At 45.0% G+C, this 21,853-nt stretch overlaps 1 protein-coding gene across 5 annotated transcripts in view; it reads left to right on the forward strand.

The window, feature by feature from the left end:
• The window catches only part of nhsl1b (NHS-like 1b), a 165,883-nt gene that overhangs the window by 56,241 nt on the left and 87,789 nt on the right, over positions 1–21,853 (forward strand). Inside the window, exon 1 of one of the 5 annotated variants that reach the window (XM_036975965.2) lies at positions 18,381–19,848. The exons of 2 other annotated variants lie outside the window; for them this stretch is intronic. In XM_036975965.2, the coding sequence (XP_036831860.2) occupies positions 19,602–19,848 (247 nt within the window). In that variant the 5' untranslated portion in view covers positions 18,381–19,601. Of the gene's footprint in view, positions 1–18,380; positions 19,849–20,561; positions 20,690–21,853 lie in introns of those variants that run through there. 2 more of the 5 variants (XM_036975969.2, XM_090232977.1) reach the window with 2 other exon arrangements.

Genomic DNA, 21,853 nt, shown 5'->3' on the forward strand with positions numbered 1-21,853 from the left:
CATGGAGACTGTCATTAAAATACAATAACCGTCCTAACAGTTTTTAGAAAAAAAGACTAAATGAAAAATTATATAATTTTATTTTGCTGCCCTTCCTTATTGGCTCACCAATAACCAAAATTCCATGATCGTCACAGCCCTCATGTTAGGTTACCTTTGTTGACGCAAGACACTGTTTTGATCCAAATAGATCTTGGTCAGTGGAGAATAGTGACTTTCAGTCCCATAATCCCTAATCTCTTCTGCCGGACAGGCACCCTGTTGAACAAGTAAAAGGACGAAGTTACACACTCTTAGTCATGTTAATAATGCTGTCTAGGCTAAGACTACCTGTAAGGGGTTAATGCTGTCTAGGCTAAGACTACCTGTAAGGGGTTAATGCTGTCTAGGCTAAGACTACCTGTAAGGGGTTAATGCTGTCTAGGCTAAGACTACCTGTAAGGAGTTAATGCTGTCTAGGCTAAGACTACCTGTAAGGAGTTAATGTTGTCTAGGCTAAGACTACCTGTAAGGAGTTAATGCTGTCTAGGCTAAGACTACCTGTAAGGAGTTAATGCTGTCTAGGCTAAGACTATCTGTAAGGGGTTAATGCTGGTGTGGTCCTACAGGCTTCAGGGTCAGTCCAGTGTAAAGCATTGTGGAGCTGAAAGTCTGCAACCTGACTCTTTTCAGCCACCCCAAGTCTTTTTTGACTGGTTCCTCTCGAGCGTGACTGATCAGGAATTTACTGAGGGGACCACACCCTCTCCCCCTGGGCCCCAGCCTCCAGTGCGCGTGTGTTCATGTGTGCGTGTGTTCATGTGTGTGTGCGTGCAACTGTGCACGTATGCAGATTGTTTCAAAGCCCTCTGATTACTGCTGCTCATTTGTCTTGCACGGTTTCTCCTCCTTTCTCTCTCCTCCCCCTGTAGTATCAATCTGTTCTTTCTTTCTCTTTCACACCACTGTACAATATCTCGATCTATCCGTTCTCCTCCCCCTGTTTGTCCTCATTCAGACGGATAAACTCCTCACCGTATAGTCTACAGCAGAGGGAGGGAGGAGTTCTCCTCCATGTGACTGCACTCAGATGCTACACACACTCAGTCATACGTTCGTATGCACAGGTACACACACACACACACACACACACACACACACACACAAACACACACACACACACACACACACACACACACACATACATACACACACACACACACACACACACATTGCTCGCTGAGTGCATGCATACATACAGATGTTCTGCAGGCCTAGTCCCTATTTATTGAAGTTGGTGGTTGGTAGGTTGGTGAGTATTAAAGTCTTGTGTGTTTGTGCTAGAAAGGCTGTCTGGTTGTTTTTTAAATGTGTTTTCTCTGCTGTCACTAATGACAACATCCTCTGGAATCACACACACACACACACACACACTGATAAAGCCTTTACTTGCGGTTTGGGATTAGGAAGCACTGCTGCCTGGGGTCAGGAGAGAAAGGTCAGGGGTCAACACCTGCTTCACCTTTCCTTTGTCTCTTTAGTTAAGCTGCTTCCCAGAAGAGGCGCCATCTGAGACTCCACACACACACACACACACACACACACACACACACACACACACACACACACATACACATACACAGAAGAGGCGCCGTCTGTGACTCCACTGAAAGGCTCTCTTAGCTAAGCTCCCAGCTTTTGTATGGAATAACGGTATTAAGACACACACACACACACACACACACACACACGCACACACAGCTTTACTATGCAATAACAGACTTGAAGCACGTGGGCAGAGGAATGGAGGGGATTGGAGCGTTAACTTTCATGAATCCTCAAGTTGACAGCATTTTCTTTTTTACTGAGGCTCAGCTCTAACAACCCCTCTGGCTGTACAGTCAGCCAGCTATGGTAGGGTTCCACAGTCACTGCCTATCTAATTAGATCGATTTTAATCTGATTTAGCCGTTTATTTCTAAACCAGTCTGTGTGGCCTGTTTGTACTGCGGCCTGGTAAATGAATGGTTTTGTTTATTGACTGTAGTGTGATAGCAGGGAGACACACAGCCTTCTTTCCGGCTCATTTCAACATGTGGTAATGACCCATAGTTATCAGAGACAACCTGCTGAACAGACAAGAAGAGACTCTCATTGGCTGTTATATGGCGCCCCCCTGTGGTACATAAGATCCATTACAGTTTCACTTTGAGTCAATTAGGCTTTGCTTATGGAGATTTGGGGGAGGTTGTTCCCCACATAGCTGTACTTTTCTTGTTTTCTTCTGGGTTGTGTGGCCTGTTCAAGATCTTTACAGTTGAGATTTTTATTATCTGATAAGTTTTGTAGTTTGTGACTGAATGGATTGTTTTATTGGATATTTCCTGTGTTTCAAAAGGTTTCCCAATGACCTTACAACCCTCTCTCATTGAATGCATTCTGTAATGTATGTATTTATGTCTCTCCTAGTAACTGGCCCAGAATTTTAAACATTTATTGCTGAGAGCAGTAGAGCATTCAGGCCTACACAGCTGGAGGCCCCAGAGGATCCAGGAGCCACTACCACAGTGACTCTCTACCCCGCCACCAGAGGGCCGTTGCTGGGCTACATCATCCTGCTTGGCCCTGTTCTGCCCTGCTCTCTGGAGGTCTGGGGTTGCTAGGCAGCCCTTCTAATAAATGGAGATCCGGAGATGACCTGTTAATTATTTGTGTTATCCAATTTACCCTTTTTCTCATGCTCTGTTCGTCTGCTCTCTTCCCTCTCTCCCTCCTTAAGAAGGTGTCCATTTTTAACTTACCTGTACAGTAAAGCATGTTTAATATGCACCTGTCTGTCTGTGCAGTGTCCACTCTCACACTTTAGTAAATGGTCTGGTAAACGTTGCTACACCTTTCAAACTCACCCAACCCCCAACAACTCACGGTTGGTGGCAGTTTGAGTGCATCAATGTGTCCAGATTAGGTCCCTTTATGGTTTGTGGGGACCTCTGGGACCCTATGGGGACGGCTAATTCACTGAGTGGCTGCTCTGCCCCCAACCTGTCAATCACCTGTCTGTCATGTCCACCCCCATAGCCCCCTGGGTAATGCTGTCAGCATGGATGGCACATTGCAGCGCCGCAAAGCCACATGGGAGTCCGCTGAAGTGACGACCCCCACACATATGTGCACACAGATACGCACACACACTGGTGACCGTCTGACCCCAGCTGTCACATTTCTGTCACCTGGAAGGACGATCTGTCTTGTGAATTACATTAACCTTTGTTCACTTAGCAAACAGAACGACTTATAGGCCAATGTGAAATGGTCTACATTCTTTCAGTGGATACAATGCTAAAATGGGGGGGTTAAAAATATTTTGCTCTCTCCATGTTTTGTTGTTAGCTGTTCAGTAAGAAATGCGGTACTCAGAACAGAAGTGGGAAGACATTTTAGCTGGAGGAATACTTGTTAACATTGAACATTGCTACAGTGAGAGGAATCAGAATCTGTGAATCTTAATATTGATGACATTCATATTAATCTTTAACGGAACACTTAAATTACCTCGGCTCCCACCTTTATAATGAGATGTAGTTTCACCTCGGCTACCACATTTATAATGAGATGTAGTTTTACCTCGGCTACCACCTTTATAATGAGATGGGGGTTTTACCTCGGCTCCCACCTTTATAATGAGATGGGGGTTTTACCTCGGCTCCTACCTTTATAATGAGATGGGGGTTTTACCTCGGCTCCCACCTTAATAATGAGATGTAGTTTCACCTCGGCTACCACCTTTATAATGAGATGTAGTTTTACCTCGGCTACCACCTTTATAATGAGATGGGGGTTTTACCTCGGCTCCCACCTTTATAATGAGATGGGGGTTTTACCTCGGCTCCTACCTTTATAATGAGATGGGGGTTTTACCTCGGCTCCCACCTTTATAATGAGATGGGGGTTTTACCTCGGCTCCTACCTTTATAATGAGATGGGGGTTTTACCTCGGCTCCCACCTTTATAATGAGATGCGGTTTTACCTCGGCTCCTACCTTTATAATGAGATGGGGGTTTTACCTCGGCTCCTACCTTTATAATGAGATGCGGTTTTACCTCGGCTCCTACCTTTATAATGAGATGGGGGTTTTACCTTGGCTCCCACCTTTATAATGAGATGGGGGTTTTACCTCGGCTCCTACCTTTATAATGAGATGCGGTTTTACCTCGGCTCCTACCTTTATAATGAGATGGGGTTTTACCTCGGCTCCCACCTTTATAATGAGATTGGGGTTTTACCTCGGCTCCTACCTTTATAATGAGATGGGGGTTTTACCTCAGCTCCTACCTTTATAATGAGATGTGGTTTTACCTCGGCTCCTACCTTTATAATGAGATGGGGGTTTTACCTCGGCTCCTACCTTTATAATGAGATGGGGGTTTTACCTCGGCTCCTACCTTTATAATGAGATGTGGTTTTACCTCGGCTCCTACCTTTATAATGAGATGGTGGTTTTACCTCGGCTCCTACCTTTATAATGAGATGGGGGTTTTACCTCGGCTCCTACCTTTATAATGAGATGGGGGTTTTTACCTCGGCTCCTACCTTTATAATGAGATAGGGTTTTACCTCGGCTCCCACCTTTATAATGAGATGGGGTTTTACCTCGGCTCCTACCTTTATAATGAGATGGGGTTTTACCTCGGCTCCTACCTTTATAATGAGATGGGGGTTTTACCTCGGCTCCTACCTTATAATGAGATGGGGTTTTACCTCGGCTCCTACCTTTATAATGAGATGGGGTTTTACCTCGGTTCCTACCTTTATAATGAGATGGGGTTTTACCTCGGCTCCTACCTTTATAATGAGATGTGGTTTTACCTCGGCTCCCACTTTTATAATGAGATGGGGGTTTTACCTCAGCTCCTACCTTTATAATGAGATGGGGGTTTTACCTCGGCTCCTACCTTTATAATGAGATGTGGTTTTACCTCGGCTCCTACCTTTATAATGAGATGGGGGTTTTACCTCGGCTCCTACCTTTATAATGAGATGGGGGTTTTACCTCGGCTCCTACCTTTATAATGAGATGTGGTTTTACCTCGGCTCCTACCTTTATAATGAGATGTGGTTTTACCTCGGCTCCTACCTTTATAATGAGATGGGGTTTTTTACCTCGGCTCCTACCTTTATAATGAGATGGGGTTTTACCTTGGCTCTTACCTTTATAATGAGATGGGGGTTTTACCTCGGCTCCTACCTTTATAATGAGATGTGGTTTTACCTCGGCTCTTACCTTTATAATGAGATGGGGTTTTACCTCGGCTCCTACCTTTATAATGAGATGGGGGTTTTACCTCGGCTCCTACCTTATAATGAGATGGGGTTTTACCTCGGCTCCTACCTTTATAATGAGATGGGGTTTTACCTCGGTTCCTACCTTTATAATGAGATGGGGTTTTACCTCGGCTCCTACCTTTATAATGAGATGTGGTTTTACCTCGGCTCCCACTTTTATAATGAGATGGGGGTTTTACCTCAGCTCCTACCTTTATAATGAGATGGGGGTTTTACCTCGGCTCCTACCTTTATAATGAGATGTGGTTTTACCTCGGCTCCTACCTTTATAATGAGATGGGGGTTTTACCTCGGCTCCTACCTTTATAATGAGATGGGGGTTTTACCTCGGCTCCTACCTTTATAATGAGATGTGGTTTTACCTCGGCTCCTACCTTTATAATGAGATGGGGGTTTTACCTCGGCTCCTACCTTTATAATGAGATGGGGTTTTACCTCGGCTCCTACCTTTATAATGAGATGTGGTTTTACCTCGGCTCCTACCTTTATAATGAGATGGGGTTTTCCCTCGGCTCCTACCTTTATAATGAGATGGGGTTTTACCTCGGCTCTTACCTTTATAATGAGATGGGGTTTTACCTCGGCTCCTACCTTTATAATGAGATGGGGTTTTACCTCGGCTCCTACCTTTATAATGAGATGGGGTTTTACCTCGGCTCCCACCTTTATAATGAGATGTGGTTTTACCTCGGCTCCTACCTTTATAATGAGATGGGGGTTTTACCTCGGCTCCTACCTTTATAATGAGATAGGGTTTTACCTCAGCTCCCACCTTTATAATGAGATGGGGTTTTACCTCGGCTCCTACCTTTATAATGAGATGGGGTTTTACCTCGGCTCCTACCTTTATAATGAGATGGGGGTTTTACCTCGGCTCCTACCTTATAATGAGATGGGGTTTTACCTCGGCTCCTACCTTTATAATGAGATGGGGTTTTACCTCGGTTCCTACCTTTATAATGAGATGGGGTTTTACCTCGGTTCCTACCTTTATAATGAGATGGGGTTTTACCTCGGCTCCTACCTTTATAATGAGATGTGGTTTTACCTCGGCTCCCACTTTTATAATGAGATGGGGGTTTTACCTCGGCTCCTACCTTTATAATGAGATGGGGGTTTTACCTCGGCTCCTACCTTTATAATGAGATGTGGTTTTACCTCGGCTCCTACCTTTATAATGAGATGGGGTTTTTTACCTCGGCTCCTACCTTTATAATGAGATGGGGTTTTACCTTGGCTCTTACCTTTATAATGAGATGGGGGTTTTACCTCGGCTCCTACCTTTATAATGAGATGTGGTTTTACCTCGGCTCTTACCTTTATAATGAGATGGGGTTTTACCTCGGCTCCTACCTTTATAATGAGATGGGGGTTTTACCTCGGCTCCTACCTTATAATGAGATGGGGTTTTACCTCGGCTCCTACCTTTATAATGAGATGGGGTTTTACCTCGGTTTCCTACCTTTATAATGAGATGGGGTTTTACCTCGGTTCCTACCTTTATAATGAGATGGGGTTTTACCTCGGCTCCTACCTTTATAATGAGATGTGGTTTTACCTCGGCTCCCACTTTTATAATGAGATGGGGGTTTTACCTCGGCTCCTACCTTTATAATGAGATGGGGGTTTTACCTCGGCTCCTACCTTTATAATGAGATGTGGTTTTACCTCGGCTCCTACCTTTATAATGAGATGGGGGTTTTACCTCGGCTCCTACCTTCATAATGAGATGTGGTTTTACCTCGGCTCCTACCTTTATAATGAGATGGGGGTTTTACCTCGGCTCCTACCTTTATAATGAGATGGGGTTTTACCCCGGCTCCTACCTTTATAATGAGATGGGGTTTAAAAGCATAGTCGAGGGCTGGAAGTAGGGAGGGAGAGCGGGAGGAATCTGAGAGGTGTTTAGTATCATGTCCAGTTTTCTACCTCTCCCAGGCTGTTCAAAACACGTGATCCATAAAAGTTTTCTTGGGTGCGTGAGATTGAGTTTTTAAAAAAAAACATTACACTACTGTATAACCAACCAACCTGGCTTTTATGTAGCATTTTATGTAGAACTGGTTTTACTGGGTGTGTCCACATGCCAATCTGGGTTTTATACAAGCATATATATATATATATATATATATATATATATATATATATATATATATATATATATATATATATATATATATATCAACAAAAACGTTTCTTCCTCTCACTGTCAACTACATTTATTTTCAGCAAACTTAACATGTGTAAGTATTTGTATGAACATAACAAGATTCAACAACTGCGACATAAACTGAACAAGTTCCACAGACATGTGACTAACACAACTGGAATAATGTGTCCCTTAACAAAGGGGGGGTCAAAATCAAAAGTAACAGTCAGTATCTGGTGTGGCCACCAGCTGCATTAAGTACTGCAGTGCATCTCCTCCTCATGGACTGCACCAGTTCCCGGACCTTTCTGGGGGGAATGGCTCTAGCCCTAGATCCAACAGGTCCCAGACGTGCTCAATGGGATTGAGATCCGGGCTCTTCGCTGGCCATGACAGAACACTGACATTCCTGTCTTGCAGTATGGCTGGTGGCATTGTCATGCTGGAGGGTCATGTCAGGATGAGCTTGCAGGAAGGGTACCACATGAGGGAGGAGGATGTCTTCCCTGTATTGCACAGCGTTGAGATTGCCTGCAATGACAACAAACTCAGTCCGGTGATGCTGTGACACACGGCCCCATACCATGACTGACCCTCCACCTCCAAATCAATCCCGCTCCAGAGTACAGGCCTCGGTGTAAGGCTCATTCCTTCGACGATAAACATGAATCCGACCATCGCCCCTGGTGAGACAAAACCGTGACTCGTCAGTGAAGAGAACTTTTTGCCAGTCCTGTCTGGTCCAGCGACGGCAGGTTTGTGCCCATAGGCGATGTTGTTGTCGGTGATGTCTGGTGAGGACCTGCCTTACAACAGGCCTACAGTCCAGCCTCAGCCTCAAGCCCCCAGTACAGCCTCTGTCCCCAATCGGCTGAGTGTCTGAGCACGGATGGAGCGATTGTGCGTTCCTGGTGTAACTCGGGAAGTTGCTGTTATCATCCTGTACCTGCCCCGCAGGTGTAATGTTCGGATGTACCGATCCTGTGCAGGTGTTACACGTGGTGTGCCACTGCGAGGACGATCAGCTGTCCCCCCTGTCTCCCTGTAGCGCTGCCTTCGTCGTCTCACCGTACGGACATTGCAATTCATTGCCTTGGCCACATCTGCAGTCCTCATGCCTCCTTGCAGCATGCCTAAGGCACGTTCACGCAGATGAGCAGGGACCCTGGGCATCTTTCTTTTGGTGTTTTTCAGAGTTTATATATAATGACTTGCATTCCAGATAACTAGATGATAGACCTAGAGGGTTATGAGCCTTGTTCAGTTGAGACGTGGCAGAGCTGTCACATCTGATCCAGGATCTGTAAATGGACGCGTGTGGAGTAGTGACACATTTGACACAGCAGAGGATGAATACGAGGATACATGTGACTCTCGCTGTCTCTCTTCACCATGTGTATAGCTCTACTCCTGTCCCCTGTAATACATACTGACCTCACTGCATTCTACAGGAACCTGCTTTGGCTTACACCTGCTCTCCAAGGGCAAGGAGTGGGGGATAGATATGTTGAGAAATGGAGGGAAGGAGAAAGCAAGTAGAAAGATGGAAGGAGAGATGGGGGGGTGGCAGATACAGCGGAAGGGGAGGGGGGAGCCCCCATATTAGGCAGCATGCCTGTGGTGAAAGTTAAGGTTAGTACTCGTGTTCAGAAGGAAGGTCAGAGGTCATGGTGGTCAGTCTGTTAGGCTGCTGTTGAAGATGGTATTGTCATGCCTGTCCAGGAGAGATGAGAGGATTTTCCACCTCACTCCTCTCGCTTCTCAATCTTTTTCTCTCTTGAGTTCCTCTTCTTCCTCCAATACCGCTGTCTCATTTCCTTTAAGGCCTACCCATTATCCAGTCTATACTGTCTACTATTTTCCATGACGCTCTGATTTTCTCCTGTTAACCTCTCTATTGTACGTGGAACGGTAGCGTCCCATCTGGCCAACATCCAGTGAAATTGCAGAGCGCGAAATTCAAACTACAGAATTTAAAATTCCTGAAAATACACATGCAATATGGCAAATTAAAGCTTGACTTCTTGTTAATCCAGTCATGGTGTCATATTTCAAAAAGGCTTTACGGCGGAAGCAAACCATGCGATTATCTGAGGGCACACCCCATCAAACAAACACAGACAATCATATTTCATCCCGCCAGGCGCGACACAAAACTCAGAAATAACGATATAATTCATGCCTTACCTTTGAAGAGCTTCTTCTGTTGGCACTCCAATATGTCCCATAAACATCACAAATTGTCCTTTTGTTCGATTAATTCCGTCGTTATATCTCCAAAATGTCCATTTATTTGGCGCGTTTGATCCAGAAAAACACCGGTTCCAACTTGCGCAACATGACTACAAAATATCTAATAAGTTACCTGTAATCTTTGTCCAAACATTTCAAACAACTTTCCTAATACAACTTTAGGTATTTTTTTTACGTAAATAATCGATAAATTTAAGACGGGATAAACTGCATTCAATAGCGGATAAAAACAAAGTGGATCGAGCTTTCAGGTCACGCGCCCCAACCACAACAGTACACGTCACTCAACCCTCGTTCTGAACAGGGCTACTTCTTAATTTCTCAAAGGAAAAACATCAACCAATTTCTAAAGACTGTTGACATCCAGTGGAAGCGATAGGAAGCAAGTGCCTTAGAAATCTAGATCTCCATAGAAAACTAATTGAAAAGAGTGACCTCAAAAAAATAAATTCCTGGATGGTTTGCCCTCGGGGTTTCGCCTGTCAAATACAGTGCCTTGCGAAAGTATTCGGCCCCCTTGAACTTTGCGACCTTTTGCCACATTTCAGGCTTCAAACATAAAGATATAAAACTGTATTTTTTTGTGAAGAATCAACAACAAGTGGGACACAATCATGAACTGGAACGACATTTATTGGATATTTCAAACTTTTTTAACAAATCAAAAACGGAAAAATTAGGCGTGCAAAATTATTCAGCCCCTTTACTTTCAGTGCAGCAAACTCTCTCCAGAAGTTCAGTGAGGATCTCTGAATGATCCAATGTTGACCTAAATGACTAATGATGATAAATACAATCCACCTGTGTGTGTGTAATCAAGTCTCCGTATAAATGCACCTGCACTGTGATAGTCTCAGAGGTCCGTTAAAAGCGCAGAGAGCATCATGAAGAACAAGGAACACACCAGGCAGGTCCGAGATACTGTTTAAAGCCGGATTTGGATACAAAAAGATTTCCCAAGCTTTAAACATCCCAAGGAGCACTGTGCAAGCGATAACATTGAAATGGAAGGAGTATCAGACCACTGCAAATCTACCAAGACCTGGCCGTCCCTCTAAACTTTCAGCTCATACAAGGAGAAGACTGATCAGAGATGCAGCCAAGAGGCCCATGATCACTCTGGATGAACTGCAGAGATCTACAGCTGAGGTGGGAGACTCTGTCCATAGGACAACAATCAGTCGTATATTGCACAAATCTGGCCTTTATGGAAGAGTGGCAAGACGAAAGCCATTTCTTAAAGATATCCATAAAAAGTGTAGTTTAAAGTTTGCCACAAGCCACCTGGGAGACACACCAAACATGTGGAAGAAGGTGCTCTGGTCAGATGAAACCAAAATTGAACTTTTTGGCAACAATGCAAAACATTATGTTTGGCGTAAAAGCAACACAGCTGAACACACCATCCCCACTGTCAAACATGGTGGTGGCAGCATCATGGTTTGGGCCTGCTTTTCTTCAGCAGGGACAGGGGAGATGGTTAAAATTGATGGGAAGATGGATGGAGCCAAATACAGGACCATTCTGGAAGAAAACCTGATGGAGTCTGCAAAAGACCTGTGACTGGGACGGAGATTTGTCTTCCAACAAGACAATGATCCAAAACATAAAGCAAAATCTACAATGGAATGGTTCAATAATAAACATATCCAGGTGTTAGAATGGCCAAGTCAAAGTCCAGACCTGAATCCAATCGAGAATCTGTGGAAAGAACTGAAAACTGCTGTTCACAAATGCTCTCCATCCAACCTCACTGAGCTCGAGGTGTTTTGCAAGGAGGAATGGGAAAAAATGTCAGTCTCTCGATGTGCAAAACTGATAGAGACATACCCCAAGCGACTTACAGCTGTAATCGCAGCAAAAGGTGGCGCTACAAAGTATTAACTTAAGGGGGCTGAATAATTTTGCACGCCCAATTTTTCAGTTTTTGATTTGTTAAAAAAGTTTGAAATATCCAATAAATGTCGTTCCGCTTCATGATTGTGTCCCACTTGTTGTTGATTCTTCACAAAAAAATACAGTTTTATATCTTTATGTTTGAAGCCTGAAATGTGGCAAAAGGTCGCAAAGTTCAAGGGGGCCGAATACTTTCGCAAGGCACTGTAAGTTATGTTATATTCACAGACATCATTCAAACAGTTTTAGAAACTTCAGTGTGTTTCTAGCAAATACTACCAATTATATGCATATCCTAGCTTCTAGGCCTGAGTAGCAGGCAGTTTACTTTGGGCACATCAATCATCCAAACTTCCGAATACTGCCCCCTACCCCAAAGAAGTTAAAGCTGTTTTGTCCTTGTTGTGTTTTAAGGAGCTGGACGCTTTTCTGTTACACAGGTTCTGGCCAAATCTGGATTGGGTGAGAGAGAGATTGGGGGTCAGGGTTGGATGGATGGAGAGAGAGGTTGGCAGGGATGGATTGAGAGAAATTACAGAAGAGAAAAATGTGTTCATTAAAATTGTTAATGTTGCCCTCATGTCACAGATGCTCCCCTCCCTTCATCATTCCATACAAACAGATAACTAAACCCAATACAAACTGTGAGATAGAGGGAGTAGTACCCTGGTCCCCGGCCTCCACCCTTTCTATCAAAATACCACCAAAATACCAACACCTCCTCCTAGACCATTAAGAGTGCTCCGTGTGGCCTCCAAGCCACCACCCAATTTAGATAGTACACACTCAACCACATACGTTTAAACACGCACACACACACGTATAAACCCCTTGGGATGGAGACTAATAAAACTCTTCCTTTATGGCGTCTCCTAACCCCCTGTATTTAGAGCATTCATTAAAATGTTATTTCTGTGGCCAGCACAGTGTGCAGCTCCACTTACTGTGGAATGGAGGTTGGCACTAGGGCTGTTACGGTGACCGTATTACCGCCACACCGGCGGTCACGATTTATGATGGCATTCAAATTCCTGGTGACAGTTTAGTCACTTTAAATAGGCTTCTCTAACCTTTATGCTGCTGATGGTCATTAGTAGCCTACCAAACTTGCTAAGTGCCTGGTACTTCGCACTCTATTGTCCCTCTAATCACTCTGACGTCAATGCAAATGTAATCAAAAATCTAATCTAACACTTCATGAGAGCCCATGAGCTCATGTTGCACAACATTTCTATAGGCTATGCAATTGCGTGATAAAACACCAGTGATGGCCTCTATTAAAAAGAGGAGGATCCCATCAGCTTTCTATAGGCTAGGCCTACTATATTTATTTCTAAACGTTCCTAATATTAAGCACAGTGCTTCTATTTTAAAACAGGAGTACAGCCTACCTTACTGGCGTGAAAATGAACCACAGGAAAAGCATCTTCCATTTGCTATTTAAGTGCATAGATTACATGTATTTTTTCTCGCTGCCCCTGTTCCGAGACAGGTGCATAATAATGATCCATTCTAAATCCTAACTTATGTCATATATGATGTAGTATATGTGAAGACAACATTAAATTGGGAATAGTCTGATGGGTGACATTATTAGCCTGTCACTTGTGAATGATGCCCAGCTTGTGTGCAGTAAGAAACAGTGCATGCTGTTTTTTTGCGATCTTTTTCAAATCGTAGTCGCACACCTTATGTAGCCGAGCCCATAGGCCTATATGTTTTAATAAGGTCAGTATCACACCTTATGTAGCCTAGCCCATAGGCCTATATTTTTTAATAAGGTCAGTATCACACCTTATGTAGCCGAGCCCATAGGCCTATATGTTTTAATAAGGTCAGTATCACACCTTATGTAGCCTAGCCCATAGGCCTATATTTTTTAATAAGGTCAGTATCACACCTTATGTAGCCGAGCCCATAGGCCTATATTTTTTAATAAGGTCAGTATCACACCTTATGTAGCCGAGCCCATAGGCCTATATTTTTTAATAAGGTCAGTATCACACCTTATGTAGCCGAGCCCATAGGCCTATATTTTTTAATAAGGTCAGTATCACACCTTATGTAGCCGAGCCCATAGGCCTATATTTTTTAATAAGGTCAGTATCACACCTTATGTAGCCTAGCCCATAGGCCTATATTTTTTAATAAGGTCAGTATCACACCTTATGTAGCCGAGCCCATAGGCCTATATTTTTTTATTAGGTTTGTATCACAACTAAAGTGGCCAAACAACTTCTTAAAATTAAGCACATTAATCCACTTTACAACAAGTGAAGAGTCTATGTGGCATCCATATGCAGTGTGTGAGTTTCAAGTTTGGGGAAGATCATTTTCACCATAAAAATGCACCTTCATAATAAAAGAATTACATGCATAATCACATTTGCAGTCACTTTTGAGAATGGTGTTTTCCCGCTATTTGATTGCATTTTGGAACATTTAGGCTTATAGCCTACTGCTGTGTGCATTTCTGCACTTCTAATGTGAAGAAATAGCCTAATAGTTTATCAACATGTTAAGCTAAACGTTCTGATCTGTTGCGTCAGACACATTGCTTTTAAACTTTTTTTTTTATGCTAGTGGTTATATTAATTTGGGATCTATCGCTTTTCACAATTGTCCCAGACTATGCTTGAATATTTATTTCTCTCACGGAATAGAATAGGTCAACATTTGTACTATGAGGGATAGTATATTGACATAGGCTAGTGCTTTTGATTTTCGTTTGGCCTAAATCTTGTCTGCTAAATGAACTAGTGTCACCCACAGCCATATGGCATAGCCAGATCAGGACCTAACATAACGACAACTCAGAGTACGCTATTATTTTCTTCTGAAATAGACAACATTTTCTTCATATCATGCTTCTTTAGACCTGTCTACAATAAATTATGAATTTATTGTGATAGTGTAGGCTATATTACATGGATTTATTAGACTTTTTAAAATGTAGATGTTCCAAAGGTCTGCATCAGTGGCTTGTAGGCTAACGCTTGGAAGCCAGGGGATGCTAAATGTGTTTATGATAATTAACAGTCAATTACCGTGAGACCGGCAGTCTCATAGTATATTTTGCTTGACAAAATGTCATGACCGCCACAGCCCTCGTTGGCACTACCTGATTTTTAAATTCCTGAATAAGAAGTTAGTCACTTTCTAAGATGGAATTGACTCCAACACTGTGTAATGCACAGCCATGGTCATTTCACTGCAGGCGTAGGCTATTTGGTGACTTTCTGAAGATTTACACATGTACTGTATGTTGTGTAATGGTCGCATATATTAATGGCATGCGCTCTCCACTGATGTCTGGTTACCAGGCAACCAGACCCCGGTGCTCTCATCACCAAGACACCTACCCAGAGTCATGCCAATGGTTTCTCACTGCCACAGGGTGGGTGTGTGTGGTTTAAGAGAAGTATGTTTCTGTACTTATACCAGCCAACGTTCCAGTCCTTTCCCTCCGTTACTCTCCTCTTCCCTCCATCTCTCAGCTGTCCCTGTGGTGTGTATGTGTGGAATGTTCCGACCGGGCCAGAGAGGGAGTAGGGCTTCACAACAACATGTTGGGGGTCACCAGCTAGCATTCCTCTAAGCATCATTACACCCCCTGATGGTGCATGTGTTTGCATGCAGGACCCACCAACATGATACTACTCTATAACTTAGCTGCTATCGTCTGGAAGCTGACCCACTGACTGAGACGGTAACGTAGCTGCTAGCGTCTGGAAGCTGACCCACTGACTGAGACGGTAACGTAGCTGCTATCGTCTGGAAGCTGACCCACTGACTGAGACGGTAATGTAGCTGCTAGCGTCTGGAAGCTGACCCACTGACTGAGACTGTAACGTAGCTGCTAGCGTCTGGAAGCTGACCCACTGACTGAGACGGTAACGTAGCTGCTAGCGTCTGGAAGCTGACCCACTGACTGAGACGGTAATGTAGCTGCTAGCGTCTGGAAGCTGACCCACTGACTGAGACGGTAATGTAGCTGCTAGCGTCTGGAAGCTGACCCACTGACTGAGACGGTAACGTACCTGCTAGTGTCTGGAAGCTGACCCACTGACTGAGACGGTAATGTAGCTGCTAGCGTCTGGAAGCTGACCCACTGACAGACGGTAACGTAGCTGCTAGCGTCTGGAAGCTGACCCACTGACTGAGACGGTAACGTACCTGCTAGTGTCTGGAAGCTGACCCACTGACTGAGACGGTAATGTAGCTGCTAGCGTCTGGAAGCTGACCCACTGACAGACGGTAACGTAGCTGCTAGCGTCTGGAAGCTGACCCACTGACAGAAGGTAACGTAGCTGCTAGCGTCTGGAAGCTGACCCACTGACTGAGACGGTAACGTAGCTGCTAGCGTCTGGAAGCTGACCCACTGACTGAGACGGTAACGTAGCTGCTAGCGTCTGGAAGCTGACCCACTGACTGAGACGGTAATGTAGCTGCTAGCGTCTGGAAGCTGACCCACTGACTGAGACGGTAAAGTAGCTGCTAGTGTCTGGAAGCTGACCCACTGACTGAGACGGTAATGTAGCTGCTAGCGTCTGGAAGCTGACCCACTGACTGAGACGGTAACGTAGCTGCTAGCGTCTGGAAGCTGACCCACTGACTGAGACGGTAATGTAGCTGCTAGCGTCTGGAAGCTGACCCACTGACTGAGACGGTAACGTAGCTGCTAGCGTCTGGAAGCTGACCCACTGACTGAGACGGTAATGTAGCTGCTAGCGTCTGGAAGCTGACCCACTGACTGAGACGGTAATGTAGCTGCTAGCGTCTGGAAGCTGACCCACTGACTGAGACGGTAATGTAGCTGCTAGCGTCTGGAAGCTGACCCACTGACTGAGACGGTAATGTAGCTGCTAGCGTCTGGAAGCTGACCCACTGACTGAGACGGTAATGTAGCTGCTAGCGTCTGGAAGCTGACCCACTGACTGAGACGGATATTCAATATTTTTTGTGCTAATGTATTTCCTCCACTCTCCTGGTTCAACATTTGATTTGTTCAGTAACTGTTCAGTGGTTTTTAAAATTCTATATGGGTGGGGGGGTTTCAGTTCAGATTTTGGGGAATGTCTGTTTGGGGGAGGGGGTCAGGGGTTGAAGCAGGAATAAAGTTGACCTTTATACACCGACCTTTCACCTCCCTTGGGGGTCAAACAGCACTTTGCTTAAAACAGCTCTCTGTGTTTTAGAGGTGAAATCAATACTCTCCTCAATGATCTCTCAGCCTATACACAAACACTTCAGTCAGCATCACTTAACCTATAGGACACCTAGGCTGAACACAGCTATCCCAGAGCTCATTTGAGCCCATTGAATCTCCTTTTCACAGTGCTCTGCTCAGCTGCTCTGGACTAGTGGACACTAAAAAAGTGTTTGTAGTTCACTCCCATTCAGAAATAGAGGCTAGGTAGAGTAGAATAGGTTTGTATCTGAACTTCCACAGGCCTGTGTATTTCTTTAGTATGCATCGGTACACTTTCAAGACATCCATCTTTTATCCTTCCATCCCTTCATCCCAGCGCTGTGGGAGAGCAGGGCTGGTTAATTATTAAAGGAGTGTGACTGGCCTTTGGTTTCACCGACAGGGACAAAGGTTCACACAGACTCAGCGAGCAATGTGTGTGTGTGTGTGTGTGTGTGTGTGTGTGTGTGTGTGTGTGAGTGTGTGGGCCAGAGAGAAAGGAGGTGGTGTTATTGCTAGTGTTTTATCAGGTAAACCAGGACCCAATCGTGTAGCACGCAGCAAACTGCCAGGGATTAGTTGTCCCAGGTCAGTCAATATGTGCACATCAGAAGTGCCGGCACCATAGATTTTTGTCACTGTGGGAAAATGAACAGGAAAGCAAGGACAGAGGGGAGGAGGGGTAACATTACGTGGTGTTATCTATCTCTCTGAGAGTTAGTACAGGGTAGGCTGGGACAACCCGACAATGGAGTTGCATGGAGAAGACACCCCACGAGGGTTGGCATAGGTTTGTGTGTCCTAGGAGGGCGGTACCGCAGTGAGGGCTGTGACTGGGGGATTCAGTTACTCCATGGAGAGAAGAACAACTCTGCCTCGCCCTTCTCCTGGGAGCCCATTGTGGTGTTGGAGGAACAGTGTGGGTACCTTGGAGGGAGAAGAAGGGCCCTTGAACCGCCTCATACACACCCCGGCTCTGTGGTTTGTTTGTGGTCCCTCCTTGGTAGTCACACAACAAAAACTACTGGGAGGTGTGGCTTTCCCACCCATGTGTGACCACAAACAACCCTCCATGATGCCTCTCTTACTTGTCAGCTTACACTAATATCCTGTAAAGACAGGCCACTGTGGACAGGGTTGATAAATGATGCTATGTCAGCCAGGATGTCAAGCTCCAAAATGCACCTGTTGTTTTTCTGTACCTTCTCTGTTTCTTCTCTGCTTCTGTTGTTTGTGTCTTTAGGGCACTGTGCACACTATCTGTTCAACCTGTTTGGTTGATGGTAAGACTGTGTTTCTGTGAGCTACATGCCCTAGACTCTAGACCTCAGGGGACAACACGACAGAGAGGGAGGGAGAGAACTGGAAAGAGGAGAGCGGTGGATGAAAGGAGTGGAGAGGTGGAGAGCCCTCCCTCCAGCCCCTGTGGTTGCCATGCCGGCGAGCGAGGGGAGGGCCACAGATCAGAGATCAAAGTGGAGTGAGGGAGGGAAAGAAGGAGAGAGGGATGGGCCTTCTCGTGTTTCAGCCGAGTGGCTGGGGTTGGGTGTAATTCTAACCCCACAAACACACAGCGTCCCAGCCCTTCAGAACACACATGGTACATACACAGAAGGACTACCAGTGGAGCAGAACGTCTGGATGACCCTTGCCGTCTCACACAGTAACTCCTGACAGTTCGCCTAGCTAGCCTTTGTCCACCCTTTCCCCCTCTCTCTCTGTCTGTGTGGGCAGCAGGTGAGTGAATCCCTCGGTCTGTCTCGCTCCCTCCTTTCCCTCTCTCTCTGTCTGTGTGGGCAGCAGGTGAGTGAATCCCTCGGTCTGTCTCGCTCCCTCCTTTCCCTCTCTCTCTGTCTGTGTGGCCATGTGGGAGTAGAACAGATAAGAGGTCTCAACGGGTTGCAACTGTTCTTAGAAATCGCTCTCTCGCCACCTGAGCTACTCTCTCCATGCCTGATGAATGTAAATATAGCAGACCAAGATGCCAAGGAGTGTGTTGACGCCACACACACACCTTATTGTGCCACCCCTGACCTGGAGAAGAAGAAGAGCGAGTGACTACACACAATCCTCTGGAACCCACATGCAGTGACATCACTTCTTGTGGAGTGGCGTGAGTCAGCGTATGACGTGCGACAGAAGGTCTCTGTGAGTGTGTGTGTTTTAAGCAAATCAGCCTGGGACCTGGGAATGGATTGGAGGATGCTGAAACGGCATAACCCTTCGTCTGCTGGCAGTCGGCCTGAGTGTCAGCTGTTATAAACAGATCAACTGAAACACTGATAAACCACTGGAGGACCGTTGGCTTGTTGTGATTTAAACCCAAACGTGACCAGGAAGTGTCGCCCTGCCCTGTTACACCCCAGAGGAATACCTCCGTCTTTACCAGCGTGTGTGTGTGTGTGTGTGTGTGTTGGAGAGCAGGAGCGGTGATTTTCCAGATCGCTGGATTGCCTAATTGTCACTTTGGATTTGGGAAGCGCGCCCTGGATTTTGAAACACAAAGGACGAGAGTAAGGGAGGAGTTTATCTTGTTTGGCTCAATGATAGAAGAATGAAATGGAGCAAATTTGTTGAGATATGATTGGGAAGTGGGACTGTGGAACTACCGGAGAAGAAGACAGCAGGACTAAACTGTCATGTCAAATGACATTTTACTGTCACATATAGGGAAATTGACTTTGAATTGGATTGTTCCTTCTACAGCTCCACTTTGGATGTGGGACTTTTGATTCAGTCTCTATTTTTGGTTCTTTTCAAAGTATTTTTTGTTGTCTCCCAGAGTGAGGATGAGGAGGGACAGGAGTTCTGGGTCTTTCCGTAAGGATCGGAAGGAGAAGCCCGGGGGTCTCTCCAGAGCTCTTAGCTGGCTGAGTGTATCCTCTCTATCTAGACAGACCCGACGCATCTTCCGCAGCCAGTCAGAGCTGCACACACACTTCCACACACATTCCCGCTCACACACACACCTGCACCCAGGGGAGGCAGAAGATGAAGAAGACTGGGTGTATGAGCCGCAGCATCGCACAAGAACAGGTGAGACCTGAAGGGTGGCAAACCATCCGCCACGTTGGCACCAATATCTGGACATGACAAGTCTTAAATGACATGGTGGAAACCTGTCCAGTCCTTTCACATATCAGTGGCCACTGGCCAACATCCCCAGTCTGTTTGTATGTAGTCTGCATCTCTCTACTTTGACTCTACCTCATTTGAATAGATTTCCATTATCTCCCTCTGTCTTCCTCTGTACTAGCATCAGGAAGTGAAGGAGAGAGTTGTTTACAAGTGGAGACAGAGAAGTGGGCCACTGTCTTCTTACGGCCCATTATTGCCTGCCTCTTTGCCACAGGTGGTCAAAGTGCAGTGTGTGTGTGTGTGCGTGCGGGTTGGTTCTTCTATCCTTGTAAAGTCCCCACAAGGATAGAAAAACAAGGGAGAAAAAAGGCTATTTTAAGCTAGAGGTTAGGGTTACAATTTAAGTTTAGGGCTAGAATTAGGGTAAAGGTTTAGGGTTACGGGTTAGGGGTAGGTTTATGGTTAGGAAAAAAGTAATTTTTAATGGAAATACATTTAAGGTCCCCACAAGGATAGAAGATCTAAACATGTGTGATAGTATTGTGACTTTCCGGAAGTGGGTGATCTCATAGGCTGGTGATGTCATAGGCTGGTGGTGATCTGAGCGCGTGGTTCTGTGCCAGGGAGGGAGAGAGAGAGACTTTGTGAGAGTGTAACATAGTGTTTTCCTCATTATTGAGTAGAGAGACAAAGAGCACAGGCTAGTTCTACATTGTAGAATATTGATATTATTGTCTCATCCATATTTATCAATATGTTATTGATTTGTTATGTCAGAGAATAGGTTTTCTGGGGTGAGGTAAGCATGACATCTATTTATAGTTCTACCAGTGTAGTTTATCCTGATTGACGATATTATCAGTTCATTAGCTTCTTGCATGTCGCACGTACTGTTACACTGCGTCCGTGAATGTGTGTGTGCGCGTGAGGTCAATGCTGTCAGTGAGCCATTGGGTACATTGGTTGTAACTCAACCCTTGCCATCACCTGCTGATGGAAAAACACCAGCACTGCACTATTGTGTTAATGTGCACCAGCCACCATTAACACTGACCTGGTCAGGGCATCCCAAAATACTGGCATGGCCTTCAGTCAACTCTTCAACCAGACAGACGGGTAGAGGAATAACACTTAAGCTCTGTGTGTTTGTGCACGCATGTAGATACCTGCAGTGATCTTGTCATCTTCAGATCTGTGTCTGTATACATATTGTTCCTCTGGTTTGATTTCTTACGTAAGGTTATCCAACTTTTGGTATTCACTTTGATCCTGCTCCCTTTTCCATATTCCGTCTGGGATTTTTTTGTTGTTGTGTATTTTCTCATCGCTATTCTCAGAAAAGCTTTGCCAAGCTAATGGTCATAGTTTTGCATTTTCATAATCTAGAGTACTGATTATTAGCGATTTAGATATTTAGTCTGATTTAGTCTCTATTGAATGTTTCACAGTCTTAGAGGGGAGTCCTGATTAGTCAGTTATACTGTGGTAAATCCCATTGGGAAGGACGTAACGCTTATTGTTCATTGATTAAGGAAACAATGAAACATAACAGGATACCATGTTAGTTAAATAGGTCGATTTGTTTCTGTAAAACAACTGTGAGAAGGTCCATTTTTGTGACTTTTTTAAACTACATTTTACTCCAATGCATGACAATTAAATTATGTTGGCGCCATCTGAAATATAACTGATGCACACCACTACACTGTAGAAGGGAGATGATGAGCAAGTGGTGGCTGTGCGCTTGTGGCTCTCATTCGCACTACTGCTCGCTCTGTTTGCTACAAATATATGTTGTAACCTGTCACTGATCTTAAAGGGATGAGGTGAGATTTGGCGATAAACCCTGTTTTTACTGACCCAGAGTCAGATGAACTCATGGATACCTTTTTTATGTCTGCGTGCCGTTTGAAGAAAGTTGGTCATTCGGTCACTCGGTATAACATACTATGAGGAGTCAACG

This window comes from Oncorhynchus mykiss, chromosome 4, assembly GCF_057628025.1.
Source record: "Oncorhynchus mykiss isolate SJ-2025 chromosome 4, ASM5762802v1, whole genome shotgun sequence".
Classification (NCBI taxonomy): Eukaryota; Metazoa; Chordata; class Actinopteri; order Salmoniformes; family Salmonidae; genus Oncorhynchus; species Oncorhynchus mykiss.